This window comes from Struthio camelus, chromosome 4 (assembly GCF_040807025.1).
Source record: "Struthio camelus isolate bStrCam1 chromosome 4, bStrCam1.hap1, whole genome shotgun sequence".
Lineage (NCBI taxonomy): Eukaryota > Metazoa > Chordata > Aves > Struthioniformes > Struthionidae > Struthio > Struthio camelus.
Window position 1 is genome coordinate 77,412,538 of NC_090945.1, and position 20,798 is coordinate 77,433,335.

The following is a 20,798-nucleotide window of genomic DNA, read 5'->3' on the forward strand; positions in this document are numbered from 1 at the left end:
GTAGCTATTCGTTTAAAACGTGAGGAGGTAGCATGAGAATAATGTTGATACTTTGTATGTACTGCAATTAGAAAGCCAGAGAAAATTAGTTTTTGTGATCAAGATATCACAAGTTTTGCCCGAATATAAAATACGGCATTTTCTTCTCTGTGAAAGAGAGAACCTGGCTTTAACAGATCAAACTAGAAACGGAGAGAATGCTCCTATTTTTTGAGACTATGGAGTCATCTTACATTTTATTTGAAAAGATAAGGTCATGTTTCATTTCTTAATGCATGATTATCCACCTTAGAGGTCATACCTTTTCATATTATGAAAAATGAACCTGTTAGTATCTTCATTCAATATTGACATGATACACCTGAGATATATGGTGGTTATTGCCAGTGTATTTGAAGGCTAAATCAGGACAGTGGAGCAAGATCATTTTAAAATTGACTTTTCTCAGCGTTTATGGAGTACGATATTATACTAGATCCACTTCTGTAGGAATTAAGGTAATATGATGTCTAGCTGTCAGAGCCTTTATAGTTCTTCTACATTCCTCAGTGTCATCAGAGAATCATTGTCAGCTGTGAGAGATATACACACACGTATGTATGTATGTATATTTTAATTTTTACTCTTGCAAAGGATGATAAATTGTGATATCAGTCGCTGAATTGTTTATACCATCTCGTTATTTAAATATGCTGCAACATACCTTCTTTCCTCCATATGTATGTGCAACTGCCATGGATTAACAATACATGCAAATTATTTATTTAGTAGTATTTTAATACTTGGAGATTAAGTTTATTTTCTTAGCTTTTTCACTTAGTCATGTAAGCAAAAAATGTTAATCCACTTAACTTTTCTTAATACTGGGAAGTAGGAAAAGAAAGGCAAGAGGGCAAATAAGTTCTTTAAAGACAATCTTAGCAGTGGAGTTTATTTTTCATTGTGATCTTAATATATTTGAAAGTTAAAAGACTGGATTTTTTAATATGAAATAATTCATAAAACATTAACTCCTGTATATATTTTCCAGAGCTATAACACTGTAATAGGGTTTCAAATATTATGAATAATATTTTGTGGAATATTGTGGAAAACTGTTTTCTCATGTGCAGCATGGCTTACAAAATGTTTTTGGAGTCTCCAGAAAGAATAGGTCAGTTGCAGGCTGCTGGTGTGCTATTGTTGCTGTTAGTCTAAAAGTAGCCTGGTATAATTTAACAATAATCTGCTAGTTTAACTACTTGAAATCAAAATCAAGGGGACAACCAAAAACAAATGAAATAAATAAGCTATTACCCATTAGGGTAACTTGATCAATCGTTGCAACTTTATCATTAGACTGACAGAAGGGGAATAAATAGCTGAGTCATAACTCCTAAGTTCCTTTTATAATACGTAAATGCAGTGAATGTGTTTTCTACTTCAAACTTTTGCTTTGGAAAGAATTCATATATTAGCTCATTGCCACGCAATGTTCAAAAAAGATTGACAGAAAAATGCAGAATATATGACAGTCTTTTTTAGTTTTTGAAAGCACTATATTTATTAGCAATTTAAGATTACTTCAGAAGAAGTTTGAAATGATTGATATGAAAACAGCTTATGATAAGTAAGTTTATTAGTATCAGAGAGCGGTTATAGAGTAATGGTGAACCTAACGAGAGAGTAGATGGTAGACTTTGCTATTGCACTCTCTTGCACTACTTGCGCACGTGAGAATTTTCCGTTTTAAACACTTTGAGAAATAAATATTTGTGTGAAGTAAATTATGCAAAATGTGTGCAGTTTTGGTTAGGAACGGTCACCTTGTCACTTACCCCATCTGCTCTCTCTCCTGCTGAATTTTCAGTTTTTACATACAAAATAGTATTGTTTTCTTTAAAAGTGGTGTTCCTACATCTGAACACTTACAAGTCTGCTAAAAAAAAATCAGTAGTAGTTATAGATATCATTATGATTTAAAAGGCTTCCCTGATGGCCTAATTTGTTTCAGTATACTGTCCAGTATACTACTAAAGCCTACGGTATGAAGTACTGAGATGAACAACAGTAGTACTCAAAGTACAGGGTTCCTGCCATTTCAAAGTAAATAAAAGAGAACTTTTTCTATATTTGAAAATGCCACAGTAGCTTGTTCCATGATTTAGAAAAAATGCCTTTTAATTTTAAAAAAAAATATAGTACCCATGATAACACTGTGCGATGTACCCAATATAAATTTTTGATTTTCCCCTGAGAATGCGTTTTCAGTTCTCAGGGTTTCTATGGATGATGTTTACTTAAGTAGTAAATACCAAGCAACAGATACTTGTGTTCCATGTTTTCTCAGGTTTCCCAGGGTATCTCTAACTGCTGCCAAAATCATTGCTGTTTCACCTCCGTAGTGCTCATAATCAACAGTTGGCAGCAGTTCATGGAGAAGCTTAAGTGATCAGCTTTAGGCTGCAAAGCTAACTTTTTGAATTGATTGGCACAAGTAAGCGATGTATTAAAATAAACTCTTATTTACATCAGCTCTTATAATATTTGCCTTACGATCATTCTGATACTGTCAGAAAGTCTTCCCCCCCCCCTTGGTAAATCAGATATGTTTCTTTAAATAGGAATGAACAAGCTTGCAAATTCATGACTGCTTTTGACTTGCATCATAACTGGGGGTAAAAATACTGTTTTCATGCATTCCTGGAGCCTTATGGCCTCAATTTCAAAGCTGCTTAATATTATTATACCTCTTGTCTTCCATGGGGATTTTGCAAATTTGAGGGCAAAATAATTTAACCCTGTAATAGGAATGTGAAGAGGTATGTTAATAGATTCGACTAACATGTTTGTCGTTGTATGACTTACTCTGCAACGCAAATAAGAGTTCAAAAGCTCTTTGTATTTTATCATTGAGAAAATAGAACTTTGAGTGCCTTCCTCAACAAGGAAGGCAGCACTGTCTTTATATAGATTGCTTTTAGGAGGAAACCTTTTAATAAGTCATTCCTAAGATACTGAGAGCAGAAATGACCCTAAGCCTGAAAACTCTGCTTTAGGACAGATGTCTCCAAAGTTTTGAGTCCTACTGTTCTGAGTTGAATTATCGTTGAATATAACTCTACAGTTTATTGGTGAAGTAATACCATATTAATCTTTCTTTGTATTTTCTCTACAGCTGCAGAACTTCAATATACCTCCCTCAACTAACTTTGTATTCACTGAAATCAGATTTTTCATCATTTTTAATGCAAAGTGTGTTCTTTCTCTCCTAGTAGCCAAAGTCTCTTAAATCTTCCATGGATTAGCATTCCCAGGTTTTACAGCTGTATGAATGGAAATGCGCAGAGTGATTTCAGAAGAAAAAAAAAATTACATAAAATGTGATGAGTTTGGTCAGAGTCTTCTGATAACTTTAGCAGCTGTGCATGCGGATTGTCCAGTCTTAGATTCAAGCAAGTTCTTGGACACTGTTAGAAATGTTATAAACTTTAAATTTAGTCTGCAGAAATCTCTCTCAGCTTTCTTGCCTGGTTTTTTGGTTGAATGTGAGCAAATAAGATAAATTAAAATTCAATTTAAAAAAATCTACTGGAACATGTGTTTCTGTGTTGTAACCAGTAGTTCCTTAGGCTGTAATTCCATTGACAGCGTCAGCCAAAAGGTTTCCTGTTCCCAGTTTCCACTATTCCTTGTTCCTACCACTACAGTTCCGCATGGCACCCCTCAAAGTACAGCTCACGTTAGCTGAAACCGATCCGAGATGGTGCTACCATTAAAAGAGGCAATCTCATCCTTCCTCCCATCGCTGGGCTGGGTTCCTGCACCCCAGCTTGTGTTCCAGTAGTGGCTAATTAGCTTGCAAATCTGGCTGAAAATGAACCTTTGCTTTCCCAGGCAAACGGGCAAGTTAGTTCAATTTGCTATGTGGATGCATGATGGCATAAAAGTGCTGACATACAGTAGGGTGAGTATCCACAGAGAGGAGTGGAGAGAGAGGGGTGGGCATATAGCTCCCTCTCCATAGTCTGATTAAATGAGCTGCGGTCAGCTTTAGACAGTGAAACTACATCCTTGGCCTTACTGCTGCGAGCGTTCGCAGAGGCATTCAGTGAACCCAGCCGATGAATTGATCCAGGTCTCTGTGGGTGTGTGAACTGAGCCTGTTCGCAGCGTGCCACTGCACAAGCAACCTGATGGTGCTCGTGGGACAGTCAATTACAGAATGAGGATAGGAGTGAAAGCCTCAAAGGAGGTGAGCTGCAAGGGTGACTTCGCAAGCTGGCTTTGCTACCTAGCTGCTTATGTTCTGAAATGGCCTTAGACTGCTTTCTGCCAGTCCTTGATGGAAAGTGACTTTCTATTTCAGCTGTAAAATAAAGTTATCTGAAGGTGTCTCCTATTATTTGCCAAGTTTGGAGTGGTATGAGAATAAGGAACCTTCCGGAAAAAATATGCCCTTTCTTTCTCTGCTTTATCTGTATTGTATCAGTAGTGAAGAGAAAGCAGTGTTTAAAAAGAAAGTCAGCATTAATGAGCATCCCTTGGCGAGAAGAGCTGTGAAATAACTCATAGCACAATGATGTTGTCATTGTGGATTGGCAGTGAATTATTTGAGAGATACTAATTGTATTCATTAACGTTCTTGACAAGAGCAAACTGGAAGCATGCACGATAATCACTGGGAACAATGAGGCAGTTCAGAGGTGTGACGTTTTCATGTTTGATTGCATCTGTCCATCCAAGAACTTTTTCAGGAAAAATTAGGCAGAAATGGATCTCATTAAAGAAGACAAGTTAGACTAAAACTATAAGCAACTCCCTACTGTATTCTGAAAGCTAATGGTTGGTTACAAGTTGGCAAGTGTCTATTCCTTATATTATTTTGTTAAATGTTGTAAAGGTTAAACAGTGTGGTTTCTGACCCAGGAATATTCTTTTAGCTAAAGTAATGGCCAAGTCTTTTAGTCTGCTTAATTTGCAACCCTTGAGACGTTGTATTAGTTATGTTAGTGGAGGTCAGTGAAGGAGACACGGTAATTATTGAGAAATAAAGTAAAAATTGACCTAAAGAAAGCAAAATTCTTTGCCTTAGTGTTCCCAAATGTTAGAAACTATAGTAGACAGAGATTTTTTGCCAGGAGAGGAATATATTCCTCCTGTATTCCTCCCAAGTGGCCTGTCCCCTTTTCCACATTCTGTAGACTTCCTTCTGCTGTTTGAGTTTTGTCAGGAGTACCTTGCTCATCCACGCAGGTCTTCTACCTGCTTTGCTGGACTTCTTACTCAGAGGGATGCACCGATATTGAGCCTGAAGGAAGTGATGCTTGCATATTAACTGGCTCTCCTGGGCTCCCCTTCCTTCTAGGGCCCTAATCCATGGGATTCCTCCCAAGTAGGTCCCTGAAGAGGCTGTGATATGAAGAAGGCTGTGCCAACTCCATGTCAGTCTGGAATTTTTCTGTTTGCAAAGGCTTCCAGTGTCTTCCAGGACAGTTTTGAGATCACTTGACCACAGTAGGATGGTGGTTGCCTGATGCTGGTAGAAGCCCATTTTATGTTTGTTATAGGAGAGATCTGTGTTCAAAATGAACACCTCTTATTCATCTGTTGCTATGAAGCTATGTAGAAGGGGATATTGAAGTACAAGGTTGCTTTCTGGAGAGTTTTCAGATGTCTTTTAACACAGGATAAACACTTTATAGTGTTTATAAAAAGGTTTAAGTAGGCATAAACTGCTGTAAGGGCACGTGTATATCCAGTATATTTGTCAGATGATAACTGAATTCATTGTGGACAGAGTTTTTAAGTTATCTGTTAGTGATATAGGCAACGTGGCCAAAAAGCTCTGTTCTGTGAACCCAGTGTTTCAGTAAAGTCCTGGTGTACTTCATTTCAGTAAAGTCAGCCCTGTCTAATATTAGCTGATCCCGTTTTGGAGTGTAAGAGTAAGGCAGAAGTTTTTTCTTGTGATGGCATGAGGAACACCAGGGTTTTGAGATCCAAAAATGTTCTTTCCTACAGGGAGAGGATGATCCTCTGCAGCATGACAGTACTTAATGTAGTCTCTCAAGTTGGTGTTATAAACAGGCCTACTGTAAATGTTGTTTCCTTTTTTAATTCACTGAGAGCTATATTTGGGTGGGTAGTAGAGAAAGCGGGAAATGAATTCCGTGATTAGGTCTTTGTGCTAGAGAGAGGCTAAGAATAAATTTAATTTGAACTTAAATACAATCTATAGAAAGAATACACACTGGATTAGCGCGGCAGAATAGAAGACAGGTACTCCTTTAGCCAGTAAATAAATAAATAAATCATGATTAAACAACCATTCCTATTTGAAACTGTGCTCAAAGATCTGTGACCTCTTTTACTTGAAAATTGGTGTACTTCATATATAACGTTCGCTCCACTTAGGAAGATTTAATTATTTGGTGTATGTATAATAAATTCTGAGTATATGCAAGAGATAAGATCAAAATTTCTGTTTACAAACCTGTGATTTCTGGAGTGCGTAGCGCCCTTATAAGGGTATACTAGCAAGACTGTTCAAGAAGAGAAATTTTGGAGTCGCAGTTTAACATCAACTGCAGCAATCAGTGTTCTTGGGATAGGGTTTGAAATTGCTGGAGACTCAAGCTGCCTTTCGTTCTTGACAAATGTTAGAAGCACTTTACAGTGAGCTAGGTTAAACTGAGCTCCTGTCCAAAACAGTCAAACTACATAAAAATCTAAGTTACTTTCAGAAAGTGGAGCATCTAGAAGCTAGTGGTAGGAGAGAGTCAAACAGCTGGTCAGGGAAAAGAGAGAGACTGAAAGCATGGCCTTTGAGGAGGACTGTGTGAGAGGGGATGGAGGGAAGGTGATGAAGCTTGCTGCTGGCTGGAAACAGACTTTGAGTTTCTGATTAGTGAAACAACCATCTGTGTAGAGACCCTACTAGGTTCTGAAGCCAGTGCTTTTGGACATCCTTTGAAATCCTGTTATTTACATCAAAGAATGTAATTACTTGTTTCTTCAGTTAATGAAAGCAGCTCATGCAAACTTGACTGTTGGCTAGTTGCTTTAATCAGAGCAGAATCTATCTTTATGCTCAGTCCTAATCTGTGTTTACCAATTACTTCTTTGTGTCATAGATGTGCTAGTGAGTTGTTAAAGGCGGTCGGTCTGCAACTTAACATCAAGCCAGATAAAGAAACAGAAAATTTGAGAAACGCTTTTCAACAAAGAGACTAAAATATCTGCTGGTTGAATTCATGGCAATAGAGACTGTGTTATTATAGGTAGATACTACTGATACTACCAATTCAGAATAATTGATTTTAAAAAGGTACTTAAAAGGAGGAAATAATGCTGCAAAGGACCTCAAGAAGGTGTATTAAAGAAGTGCAAGAAGGACATTTAACGATAACGTGGAAGAGCAGCATAGATTTTATGAAAGATATATATGGAAAGGCAGATAAGTCTACCGTCTGCTGATACAAACATAATTTGTAGAGTATAAATAGGATGAAATTATTGGCTTTTCTTTTTGTAACTATTTGAAAGGCAAACGCAGGAGTTGCTGTTAGCTTTATGCTTTGAATATTTGGCCAAATACTGCTTGGTCAAAAACAAACCAATATTTTGTCCTCTACTGAGGTTAACTGTATTCACTGTCTCACTACTGCTCATTTTATTTCCTATCAAAATAAAATATAAACAAATATTTTCCATTATGTGAAAAACAGAGTTCTCTTTTCCAGGAAATGAGGAACTTGGAGTAAATCCCAAACCAGAACCTCTGAAACTGCTGTCCGTTGTGCTGGTAGAAAGCTACTAGATCAGCTGAAACAGAACTGTTCTTGTCCCAGTACGCAAACGAACCACAGGTTAACAGATAAAACCACCAAAGGATACATTAAAATCCAGAGGCTTTTGTGTAGAAAGATGGATCGAGGGAAAGATTTACTACTTCAATTCCAACTAATTGATTTCTGTTTCTTAAATTAGAGCAAAAACTCAACGCTACCATGTATCTGAACCCATTCATTCTTAGCTTACAAAGCAGGATACTGTAATTAACTAAATTGAATGTTTCTTGAAGCTCCTTCAAAGAAAAGACTAATTTGCTTACAATGCATTGGATAGTCGGACTAAATTGGTTGGCATTCTTCCAGTTTCAGAGGAGCTGAGATTTGAAATCATCGTGGGCGCAAGTATTCCGAATTTCCTGTTTAGGTTATTCTGCTTTGGGTGTCATAAGAACTTGGAAGAAGGTAGGAATATGACAGAGAATTGATGTTTTTTTGATCTAGAGAAGGTTTAAAGTAAACCCTGTACAGAATCAGAGAATTTGGGAAATTACAAAACTTGAAATAGCAAAAATAATCCACCTCATAGAATTCTTTCGGTATGTGGAATAAATGGAGAGGTGTTCGTGGATCTTAGGTGCTTTGGAGGAGAAGCTCGTGGAGATTATCAGAATATCTGAAGAAAATAGAAAAAAATGAATGCCATTTACATAATGAATAATGTACTGAGAAATGTACACTATTTGATAAATTTTGAAAATTTGACAAAAAGTGATCATATTTAATGAAGTTACAGTGTTTGATTTGAGGTGAATTCATTAATGTGCAAAATTTCATTATGCTTAATTAGCTCCTGAAATGATTTAGACAGAATCTGAGCTCTTTTTTCACAGGTATAATGACTGTAAAAGAGAGCAAAAGCACAGAATGGTTGTTTAGCCAGGTATGAGTCCTATTGCTTCAGTCTAAGTTTGCATAAAACTTAAACGTATCAGAAATTTTGAGTAAGTAAATGGATGATTATGAACTGGGGACTCAATTTGTTTTACAATCGGTGTAAAATAAGGTTATATTGGAAAATACTGAATTAAGTAAAAATCTGGTTTGGGGAAGGCTTTTCAGTACAGATCTCATTGTCCTATGTGATGTAGCATTCGAAGAAAAAGAAAAAACAAAGAGAATTGAAAACTGCATTTTATTTTATTGGTATAAATAAAATTTATGAATAAATATTTATTTATTTATTTTATCACAGTCTCATATTCAAGTTTGCTAAGAAGTAAAATAAATTGGAATATCATGTTCAAAACTAAAACAGAATTGGATTATTTAAGCTCGGATACAATCAAAGTCAAAATACTGTAATTCTTTTCCGAGTTCCCCGCTTTAACAGCCTATTGTATTGCCTGCAGCTTTTGTAAAATTTGACTGGTAGCATTACTTTTGCCACTGCATCTTTCCAATGTAAAAGATATTTGCAAGCTCATATTAGTTCCCTGATACCAGGAATCTGTCTTTTTCAGCCTAATATGCCATTCTGTATTACTCTGGTAATAACGTAGGAGCTTCAGGCAAAGCACCTGGTCTCAAAATAGATCGGTAGTGAACTGATTTAAAATCTGTCTTGCTTGACTTATGACTTACTACAATTTAAATGTTACACTCCTCAGTTTCATGCTTTGCTCTGTAACTTTGGGTGGGGAGCTAAGTGGTTTAGGATTTGATTTCCTGATGGGACCTGGTTTCAAACTATTTTAGTTTTCCGGACAGATCTAGACTAAACGGTGACGTGAGAAGCATACTCAGTACCAGTAATTAGAAACTGGGATTTTTATTAATTGTTCTATAAGTATTCTGTAACATGTAAAACTGGGCACAAGGAAGAGGGAGGAGGAAGGAGAATAGGAAACTTGTTATTACTCTGTGTTTTCTGTCTCCTTAGAACTATATATGATTTTGCACCTAATCCACTTACCAGCTCCGCTTAATGTTGACGGGGGGAGGTGGTGTCAGTCTTGCTTGTTCTTCAGGCAGTAGTTCATGATGAGCTTGCTGAAAAGGGGTGGGCATCTCTTTGAGTTCCTTGGGATCCAAGCAGACCACTCGTCCTGGCAGTGCTCTAGTGCCCAGGTTTGCACTAGGGAATGCACCTCTAAACCCAAATGTGTTATACGTAGAGCAGCTTCAGCATGAGGGGGGGACTCTCCTGGATGCACATAGGTCCCGCTCCTGCCTCCTTCACACCTGCACACCATAATTTGCAGGGTCCGTCACACCATATTTTGCAGGGTTTGCTACTGAATCGAGTCCTATGCTCAGGAGCTAATTTCTGAGCCAGTGTTTGAGAAGGGGGAACACCGTTCCCAGCAGCACAGTGAGCAGTTCTGTGAATCTAGCTTCGTTTTCTTGTCTCTTCTCGTAACCACTGGCTATCTTGTGTGTTGTGAGGCTGCAGAGGTGCTCCAGAGTATCTACTTTTCAGATTTTCTTTCTGGAGAAGACAGTTGAATATTAGTGCATGCCAATGTTGTAAATGTTTTCCTTTACAACCTTGTGAAAATGAAAAAAAATTAAGTTTATGTAAAAATATATTTTAATAATTATAACAACAGAGGAAATCCCTTATACCAATAGGTAATGCATATTACCAGTACTGATTTTTTTTCTTCTTTTTTTCTTTTTTTTTGGATGAAGACTATTGTGGCTATTGGGTTGACGTTAAGATTATTTTGTGGCAACTGCAAATACAGCAGTCTGCTCTGAAAATTCAGAAAAAGTGAATCTATTTTTTCGACCTAGACTAGATTTGGTTTGTTTCAGCGGGGAGCAGACAAAAGAGGTGCTGTTTTTTAAAATTCCTATCTCCTGTTAATTTTTAAATACAAAGAAAAACAAAATAGGAAATTGTAGACTTAAAGCAGTTCTGTCTGTTCAGCTATGGTATAAGTGACAGATTTGTTTCTATTTGTTTGAAAAATATTCAAAATAGAAGGTGAATTCTGTAAATAGTGGAAAAAGCACGAGACAGAAACATAGCATCTTTAATGGAAGCGTTCAGCCTTTTTCATGCGCTGAATCTACCTTTATTATGTTAATCAAATTCCATGCAAGGATGTGTGAAAATTATCTTTTCAAATAAATGAATACAGATTATTACTGCACATCAAGAAGCTGATTATAGGTCTTTCATCTTTGTCCTAGTCCAAGCAGTTATTAAGAGCTCTTTAACTTGTCTCCTTATCCTCTTGGATAGTCGTGGAGGGGGGAGTTGGCAGGTAGGTGTGCCAGCTCTTGCCCACTGGACACTCAAGAGTCGAAAACACCTACTTCAGCTTTCAAGGATGAATGTAAGTCTATGCAACCCTGACAGTCCCAAAGTAACTGAATTTCTAATGCCTCCAGAACACTCTGTAGGGCATTCTTTTTAGGATGAATGAATTTCATTGTGGCTGGTGAGAGGAAATATGAGAAATCTAATTTACTCCTACTTCTAGATTATTTAATGATATCTTATAGATAGATAGTTGGAGGCAATAATCTCTTTAAACTATGTATCCTCATCTATCAAAGGCCTCACTTAAATCTTCAAAGTTACGTGGAGTGAATCTGAGAAACACTCCGTAGGAAAACTGGAAAAACTGAAGTTGGCATAATAGTCCCCTTTTTTTCACCATTGTGTTTTGTGGATATATAGAAAGACCTTAACAGTTAAACACCATATTTTCTAAGTTATCTGTTTAGTTATTTAGAAAAAATGTTGTGAGATTCTTTGGGAACAGTCACCTTGGTCTGTGGTATATTTGTATATATGCTATCCTTCTACTTTTTGCTTCAGGATAATGTTCTGAACATCATAAATCAAATCATGGACGAATGCATTCCACATGAACGGGCCAACCGAGACTTCTGTGTTAAATTTCCAGAGGAAATACGCCATGACAACCTTGCAGGACAGCTTTGGTTTGGAGCAGAGGTAAGTCTCTCGTTTCTGTTGCTTAGGGTTAAGGGCCATTTTTTGTAGCATAAGGCTTACAATTGGAATTAAAGCAGATCTCATGAGATTTTTCTGAAAAGGATGCACATAATTACAGAATAATGTAAACACATCTTTGAGAATTAACTTGCTGTTGATGTGCAGTAAAAGAGGATTCTGTATTGATTGGGCTTATTTTATGGTTCGGTATCTGATTTATATTCTTGGCTATTTTTATCCTGACGAGCCATCTCACAGCGTGACAATCTTAGATATGTGTGTGTGTATGTAAATATATATGTGTGTGTATGTATGTAAACATATATATACACACACACACATAAACATATGTAAGGGAGTTCTTTCTGAGGAGAAAAGTATCTCCAACAAATATAGACACATATTGTCGTTTTATTCTAGTGGCTATGTTATGCTATAACTCTTGTTAACCATATATAACTTGTTCAGCTGACATTTCTTGCACTTAATTCACTTGTTTCACGTATATACTGAAAATAAAATGGGTACTGGGCAAAACTGAAGTCTGCTTTCCTTCTCTTACCTCATTTCTCTAACTCCTGCTTCCAGAGCAAACTGTACAAACAGGGGATTTGAGAGTGAGTAAGCTTTAATTATTTAAACCAAGGGAAGCCTGAATAATCAGAAACAGGTGTGACAGATAACACACATGTCCATTAGTGCTGATGTCTGTTGGCTTAAAAAAAAAAAAAAAAACCTTACGTCATCTTTAATAGTAAATCCAGTGTCTTCAGATCTGCTGAACTGAAGTTGACTTTCAGCACCATGCATTTTTAAGGTGGGGAGGGGGATCTGGACATCTGCCATGCAGCAGCACTTTGTGCTATTTAATTTCAGATTTGCATCTTTTCTGTTTTTGTATTTGAAACAATTCCTCAGCTCCTGCTGTCATGCACTCTTCTCTGCACCCATTTCTCTTCCCTTTTTAAAATGCATGCTTTCTGTCAATAGTTCCTGTCTTGTTCAGTCCAATATGCCTCCATATGTTCTTTTTTGGAAAGTTTTTTAAATGTTTTAATTGTAAGCCCCTCAGATTCAGGGAAGTCCTGGGTGCAATTTATAAAATGAATTTGGTATGTCAATTCCTTGTAATCCTGTGTTCGGCAAGAATAGCAGCATATTTTTTTCTTCTCATTACCATCTGACCTTCAGCTACTTTCATCCTGCTGACACCATGCTCTGTTGTAAAATGTGGAGGGAGTCTGATATGTTGACTTCGTAGCCCGTGCTTGGTAGTTAGGGAGAACATTATGGGGCAGTTGTTTTTGCAAGCATTTGTAATGAGTCCCTGTGAATCCCCTTATCCTTTCCTACTCTAAGGGACTAACCAATCAAGATTACAGCAACAAACAAACAGCAAAAAACCCAACTAAGAAGACATGTGTGTCTGAATGAAGTTGGAAAAAGCTTGAGGAGTGACTGAGACAGCCAGGATATTCTAGGAGAAAAAACATCCTTCCTTTTTTCAGTTTGTTACCTGAATTACTGCTCCTGATCATTCCCGATCTGACTTTTGCTGTCTCTAGTCTGAACAGAATTATTGGTTTCCAAAAAAGTAATCTGTGCAGCGCTGAAGTTCCGCTGACTCACGCTGCCAGACAGAAGCAGGGTACGCCCTGTCATCCTGCAAATGCACGTAGTGAGGAAGACTTGTATGGACTGTCTTTGAATGCACATTTATGTATCCCTGTCACCACTTTGAGTCATCTTTAGACTAAGAGTACCTACCAACAATAAGACTAGGCTTGCCTTGTCCGTAAGTTGTCCACAACTTACTGCTTTGGGCTGATTAGAGACAAGAACGTGAAATTCTCTTGCACTGTTAATCAGGCTGTTGCAGATTCTCCACCCAGGGCTGGAGCTTTAGTCTGCTGAAGTGAAGGAGACAGGGACAGAGTTGCAAATGGGGATTAAAAAAGCAATGAAAACTTCAAGAATAAAACAACTTTGTACAATTTCAATTAATAAAAATATTCCCTAATAAAATACAGCCAGCAAGATTTATGTCAGCATATGTTATCTTCCAGATATGTGCATGTCCCTTCCAAGGGACAAAGCCAGTAGCACAGATTATAAATAGCTTCTTTGTAATAGCAAGATTTTAAAAGTGTTTTATTAGTGTATTAAGGTAAAAATATACTTCTAATGTCTTTGAGCTGGTCAGGAGTCAATGCGTAACTCCCTGGGCTAGAAGTCCCTAAACAGCTGGTTTCCAGAAGCCGGAAGGGCAGGATCACTGTCTGTGACCTGTGTGCCTATGTTCTTTCTTGACGTATATACTTGTGGCTTCTGTGGGAGACAGAACAGTGGCCTAGCTGGATTCCTTGTGTAAGCCACTGTGATCTTTTTTTGCAAAAGTTACTGCAGTCACAGAATTTCTATCCTTTCCTTAAGGAATGGATTTATTACCTGAATCAAAACAGCCAAATGATCATATTCTAGCTGGCTTCACCTCCCCTTTTTCATTCATGCAGTCCTTGCACACACAGCATATATATCTGCAATTATTTGTGTCTGACTAGCTGGTGTGGTAAGACCTTTCTGCAGGTTCTTCTGTCAATTCTGTGGTTCTTGCCCTTGAACCTCTCTAACCTGTTCTCATGGCTGAGCTATTCCCTAGCCTTTTATGTGAAGACCTATGACTATCAACATATCTGTCTCATATCTTTCACTTGGGTAATAATTAGCTACAAAAGAGCCTTAAGCCCTGCCCCCAACACACACACACACACACACACACACACACACACACACACACACACCCACCCACCCACCCACCCACCAGATATTAAATATCTCGTGATTTTTTTTAAGTACAAATCACTTTTTAATTTGAAAACAGTTAAAAATTAATAATTTCTCTTTTGAAATTTCTCTTCATAGTGTTTGGCTGCAGGTTCAATTATTATGAATCGTGAAATTGAGAGCATGGCTATGAGACCCTTGGCCAAGGATCTGACCCGGAGCCTAGAGGAAGTCAGAAACATCATTCGTGACCAGGCCTTAAGGGATTTGAACCTCTACACTGAAAAAATGAAAGATTCACTTAAACACTTTGATGTTCTTTTTGCTGAATTTGAATTAAGGTAACAGATGCTAAATAAATGCATTCTGAATATTGGCATGACTATTACAGCTGTTGTTTAGCTTGGTTTTTTTGGAGATTGGGTGTTTTGTGCTATTTTGTTTTTAGAGAAAAAGTGTGGAAATTTTTTTATCATGCCATTTGAATTCATCAGTAATTTGTTTATTGTTACATTTTTTTTCCTTCCAGTGTAGCAATAATGAAAAGAAAATTAAATAGCTTTTTGGCAATCGGCATTTGCTCTCTTCAAGTAAACTATAATCTTCTATTTGCATACTGGCATCTGGCAGTTGAGGGAGGTTTTCCAAGATACAGAAGGAAGCCATAAATCTCTTCCCCTAAACCCTCCCCCCCCCCCCCCCCCGGGAAAGGCAACAAAAAAGAGATGTGAAAAAAAGCACATATGATAACAAATAGATTGAAGATTATGAGGTTTTGTTTTCTCTTGTGCTGAGAGAAAAAGCAATGATGTACCCAGTGAATTTAAGAAGGGAAATTGAAATCTGATGAAGGAAATGCTTTTATACAAGTCATAATTAAATTCAGGAACTCATTGATTTAAAAACATGAGGTTCAAAAATGGGGTGGGGGTCTACAGCAAAAGCAAAGGTAACTAATTTGGGAGCTAGAAAAGATACCTCTTTGTTGGGTCAGAGGTAATGTTGACCAAATATTGTATTGAGCTTTGAAATTTAAGCCAGTTTCCTGCACCTTTCAGACATGTCAGATGTTGGACAAGACTATCTACAGATCTAATACAATGCAGCCATTCCTACCTTCAGTAGAAGAGTTTTTCTGAGAATTGGGTAGTGTTTTAAATTTTTCTTGGGAATAAACTGTAGACTGTCTTGTCTCCCATTACTTTATTCATACTCTCTTGTATTATTTTACTCACATTAGTTTTTTTCTGATTCCATTTTTACAGTTATATTGAAAAACACTTTAATCAAAAACAGTGATTTAAAACCACCTTTTCTTTTTTTGTCAAGTGTGATTTTTTTGTACAGACACTGATGGCAGTTGAGAACTGGTTCCTGACAGTGCCAGTGCAGTTTCTAACCTGTCCCTGCCTGCTGTAGGAATATGCACAGATCATGTTTTGAGTTGCCATTGTTTTGCAAAACAACTTTTTTTTCCCTCCGAGGTTAGCTGTAGCGCGCAAATGACTGTTTAACTAAAATGGTGATGGAAGACCAGTTACTATTACCAATAGTTCTTGCGTTATGCATTAGTACTTTTGCATGTAAATTCACATAGAAATGAGGCCGACTTTAAGTCTCTTTGGCTTGTCAGTAGAGACAGAATTTAACTTTGCTAATATAATTTTTTTGAAACAGCTCTACAAACAAATGTGCATTTTAGGTGATTTTTTTCTCCAGGAAATGTAGAGATGTCAGGATACATCAGGACCTACCTCCACGTGCCATACAATATGAAGCCATAAATGTAATTGCTAAATGTGTGTAATCATACTCATAAAATCACTACCAAGTTCCATTGCCGTAATCTGCAGTTATTACAAATTTCTTACACTGTATGATTCTCATAGTGAGTGCTGTCAAAATAAATTTAAAATGGTTCTGGAAATGTTATGTTACTAAGATAATTTGACCTAGGTTTGTTTTTTATCTGATTGTCAAAGGAGGTAAAATAATAGTACATTAATTACTTTATAATCTTTGTAGTTATGTGTCGGCCATGGTGCCTGTGAAGTCTCCAAAAGAATATTATGTACAGCAAGAGGTAATCGTACTTTTTTGTGAAACTGTGGAGAGGTAAGCATTTTAGATAACTGACAAATTTCATTTCTGTGTTTACTTTCAGTATGACCTATTATAGTCTGTAACTTTTTAAAGGCATCATAAAAGATCAGGTGTTTTGCTTTTCTAGTAAGCAGCCAAATACAATTAAAAAGTATTAAGCACTTTCACCAGGCACAAGCCTTTCTTTGGGGAAAAAAAAGTAGTTAATAATCCTGTCGTATTGTTGATATGTGTAATTATAGATTTGTAAATGAAGACTAAGCGTTTGAATGGACTAAATCTGTTTTAAGTCAGCAAAACTTAAAGATATTTCATTCAAGAATACCTGTGGAGATGGTTCAAGTAATCTATGAACCTCTGGTGATTATCACAAAGAACTTAGAGGCTTGTTAAAATCTTAGAGGATTGAAGCCCAACCTTTACGCGTATGAAGAGATGAATTTTTTAAATCCAGCAATTTATAAGCCCTTTTAAGGGTAAAGGTGATAAGAAAAAAATGTTAGCTTGTTTGGAAAATACTATGTTGAACAACTCTTATTTTCTGCTTTGACAGAGCAACTAACCTAGTAGATGAGCAGGAGAGGGGAACAGCATGTGAAATATGTCACAGCTTTAGTGAGGTTTTGAGCAGTGCAACAATCTTCTCAAAAGGGAACTAGTAAAATATAGTCTGAGTGAAATTATTAGAGATCAATGGACTGTAAAACACACTTGGAATAAGTGTTGTTTTTTCTGTCATGTTAGGAAAACTTGTTAAGTGGGATCCTGATGTTGTTGAAATTTTCGTTAAAGAACAAAGGAGTACAGAACACTTTTACAATTTGTAGATGACACCAAGATCAGAGATGTTTCAGGTATTTTAAAAGACAGCATTAAAATTCAAAATGATCCCAACAGGTAGGAGGAATTACCTTCCATCAATAAGATAGCTAATAAAAATACGTGCCACATACTTGTCCTTTGAAAGGACAAGTATGAAAATTGTGATTTTGGATTTGAACCGTTGGATAACCTGGTGGGCAGCAAATTGTAGAAAATGATTTGGAGGTCGTAGTGGGCCACATACTGAAAAAGTCAATTTACTGGTAGCACGAAGGAAGTAGTGATTATTTTGCTGTCTGTTGGCAGCAATATTGACAAGACGAGCAGTGACAAGGAATAAGACAGAGTTGTTAATTCCGTTCTACTTAGGGCCGGTAAGATCTCAGCTGGAGTAGTGTGTAATTTTGGGTGCCATCTTAAAAATCATGTGGACAAATCGGAAGATAAGAATTATGAAGAAGCTCAGAAAACATGACCAAGTGGAAAACCTAAAAGAATTGGGTTTTAGTCTAATAGGAGAAGGGACTTTTCAGCTATTTGAAAAGTTCTTAAAGAAGTTGGTGATGAATTATCCCAAATCTTAGATTCTGAGACTTCAGTAATCGCTGTTTTCTGAAACCTTTTTTAGTTTAGTTTGTTTAAGGATCTTTGACCTAGAAAACTTTAGCAAATTCTAATTCAAAATGAAACTAAACACCTTTCCCCTATTGTTTTAAAAGGCTTCTTTGACTATTGGCAGCAAACCTTTAAGCGTCAGTGGTTTCCAGTAACAAGCTGAAACTTGTCATGAAATAGTCAGTGAGATGGGAAAGTGGCATAAAAATGATTTTGGTTTTAGATGGCTATAAAAATTTCAAAGTGTGTAAATGTTTTTTTCTAATATTAATGGTTTTTTTTTGTAGTGGAGACTGCACCAGTGTGTATGTGTGTATATATGTGTGTGTGTGTGTATATACATGTATATATGTATGTATGTATATATATACACACACACGTGTGTGTGTGTTTTTTTGTATGTGTTTTGGGTTATTCAAAAACATTCCATGAATTAAATACTATCAATTTGATTTGCTTATATCAGAAGCCCTTTTTCTATTTTTTTCCTGTTGAATTATATTGAGAGTCTGATTATCTCTTTCTAAGTCATTTTATTCTTCTGCTTAGAGCCTTAAGGCTTGGATACCTCACTCAAGATATGATTGATGACTATGAACCAGCTTTAATGTTTACTATTCCAAGGTTAGCCATTGTGTGGTAAGTATTTTTTTCTGATTAATCTCCACCCTACCCCCCACTCACTTAAAAATTCATTGAAGATTTAGAAAATTTTATTCAGAATTTTGGCATATTTTCTTTCCTCTGAGCTTGTACCTACCTTCTTACAAAAATGAGGATTATGATTTTTTTTTTTTTTTAATCATTAGAGGCTTAACTTAGATCAAGAGAAAAAAGAAAGAAAAGGAAGAGAAGGTAGAGCTCTAAATATACAAGGCAGGAACCTGAAACAGTTGATCAGTTATTCTTCAGAAAGAAATTTAAAAAATGAATTAATAGCATCAGTGTGTAGAATGTTGTGTAATCACGAAGATATTTTTGAATGCAGATATCCTATCGCATTCAAAAATAGTACGACCTAAGGATACAAGTCCTGAAAAACAAAGATATTCGGTAGTAATTGTGCGTTTTTCTCAGTGACTCTAGATCCAAAAGAACTGTCATGACAGTCTGAGTGCGCTGTGACCAGTGAGTTAGGTTTAAATCTTTTTTTGAGGAAAGTATTAACTTATTTAAGATATGCATAAATTTTGTTACTGTTTTGTCCTGTTTCAACCACTCAGACAACTAAGTGTTAAACCAGCTTTTTTTGCTTCATGCAGTTCATTGCAATATTGTATATTGAACAAATTAGGTGCATTTTTTCTAATGAGTCTTCATGATTTCATAAGACAGCAGTTTCTCTGGATTAAAGCCAGCATATTTTTAGTATTTTACCATTAGTGATGTTTTAAAGTTGGCTAATATAACTAGTATAATTGAGGGAAGTAAGAAGCCTCAAATCCTGAGTGTTATGTACTTCGCCTCAGGAAATCCCTCTGGCCCGTTGTTCCTGTTAAATAGGATATTGTCTGTAACTGTCATGCTAAAAATAATAAGTTATAATAATCTGATTATTAAAAGACAACAGGAATGTAAGAATTCAATTTGAAGCTTCTGGTAGACACAATCAAGAAAAATGCATCATGACTAACTGGAAAGCCAAAGGCTCTCTGAGAAACATTCTGTGTCAACCCAAAAATAGAGAAAGAGAGAGAGGGAGGAGAAATCAGTTTAGCGGCTCCCAAGTACCAAGTGATTTGAAAATAAATCCCTGCCATGTCAAGTTCCACAGAAAATTACATCATCCCGATGTGGTGTTATTTTGAAGAAATGCAGTGGACTGTGAAAAGAGATGCCTTTATATGCAAGACAGATGCAACTAGAAGTTGTCATGTTGTTGCTGTGCTGTGTTTTATGAGAGGGGTATGTCTGAGACAAGGACGAATGTTGGCCTTCCCTCAGTCCTCTAATTGCAAAGCTTTAGTCTGTGTTACTTTTCTGACATCGCTTTACTGTACGCATTATACAGTCTTTGTTGCATAATATAGTAACAGATGTCAGTGAACTTTTAACCCGGTAGGAAGTAAAATATAAAGATTTTTTTTTTTTTTTTGCAATTTTTGAGTCCCTCCGTGGTGCAACTGTATTCACGCTTTGATTCAGGACAAGATCATATATACAGAGGCCTTTTCAAAGTCAGCTTTTTGTAGTGCGTTAACCCTCTTCTGTTTTTAAATTTCTTCAGAGAGCTAAGCTGTAGAGAAAATGAACTGTACTTGAGAATTGCCAAAGGAATGTTGATTCTGTGTCAATTAAAATTTCAGTTCAAGCAGCCTCTAGCTTCCACCCAGCAAAGAAATAACATTTGTTTAGACAGAGCATTAATACATGAGTCAGTAGTAACTATTTTGCTTCATGGCAGCCTCCTTGTTGAAGCTCAGAAAGTGGGGGAAACAAAAAAAATATATATATATATGTATATATGTATGTATCCTTGGTAACAGGATAATTTGCCTTAATCCACAAGAAAAAAAAAAGCGACTTGGAAAAGAAGCAACTTCCCTCTCCATTTCTCCCCCTTCCTGTGCCCCCACCCCCAAAATCCTAACCCCAGAACCAATGTTGATCACCTTTAGTAGTCAAATCTCTTGGACCCTCTGTTATCTCGACAATTCTGAACTTTCTGATGGCCATCTTCCAGCCTGATGGGAGACTACAGTACTATCCTGGTACCAGGGCATGAGCCA

General features: G+C 36.7%; 1 protein-coding gene across 6 annotated transcripts in view; it reads left to right on the top strand.

Moving 5' to 3' along the window:
* ZFYVE28 (zinc finger FYVE-type containing 28) overlaps positions 1–20,798 on the top strand; it is a 170,685-nt gene that overhangs the window by 97,127 nt on the left and 52,760 nt on the right. For all 6 annotated transcript variants that reach the window (XM_068943548.1, XM_068943546.1, XM_068943547.1 and 3 more), the window contains exons 3-6: positions 11,608–11,745; positions 14,668–14,870; positions 16,555–16,644; positions 18,619–18,708. In XM_068943548.1, coding sequence (XP_068799649.1) covers positions 11,608–11,745; positions 14,668–14,870; positions 16,555–16,644; positions 18,619–18,708 — 521 coding nt within the window. The remainder of the gene's footprint in view (positions 1–11,607; positions 11,746–14,667; positions 14,871–16,554; positions 16,645–18,618; positions 18,709–20,798) is intronic.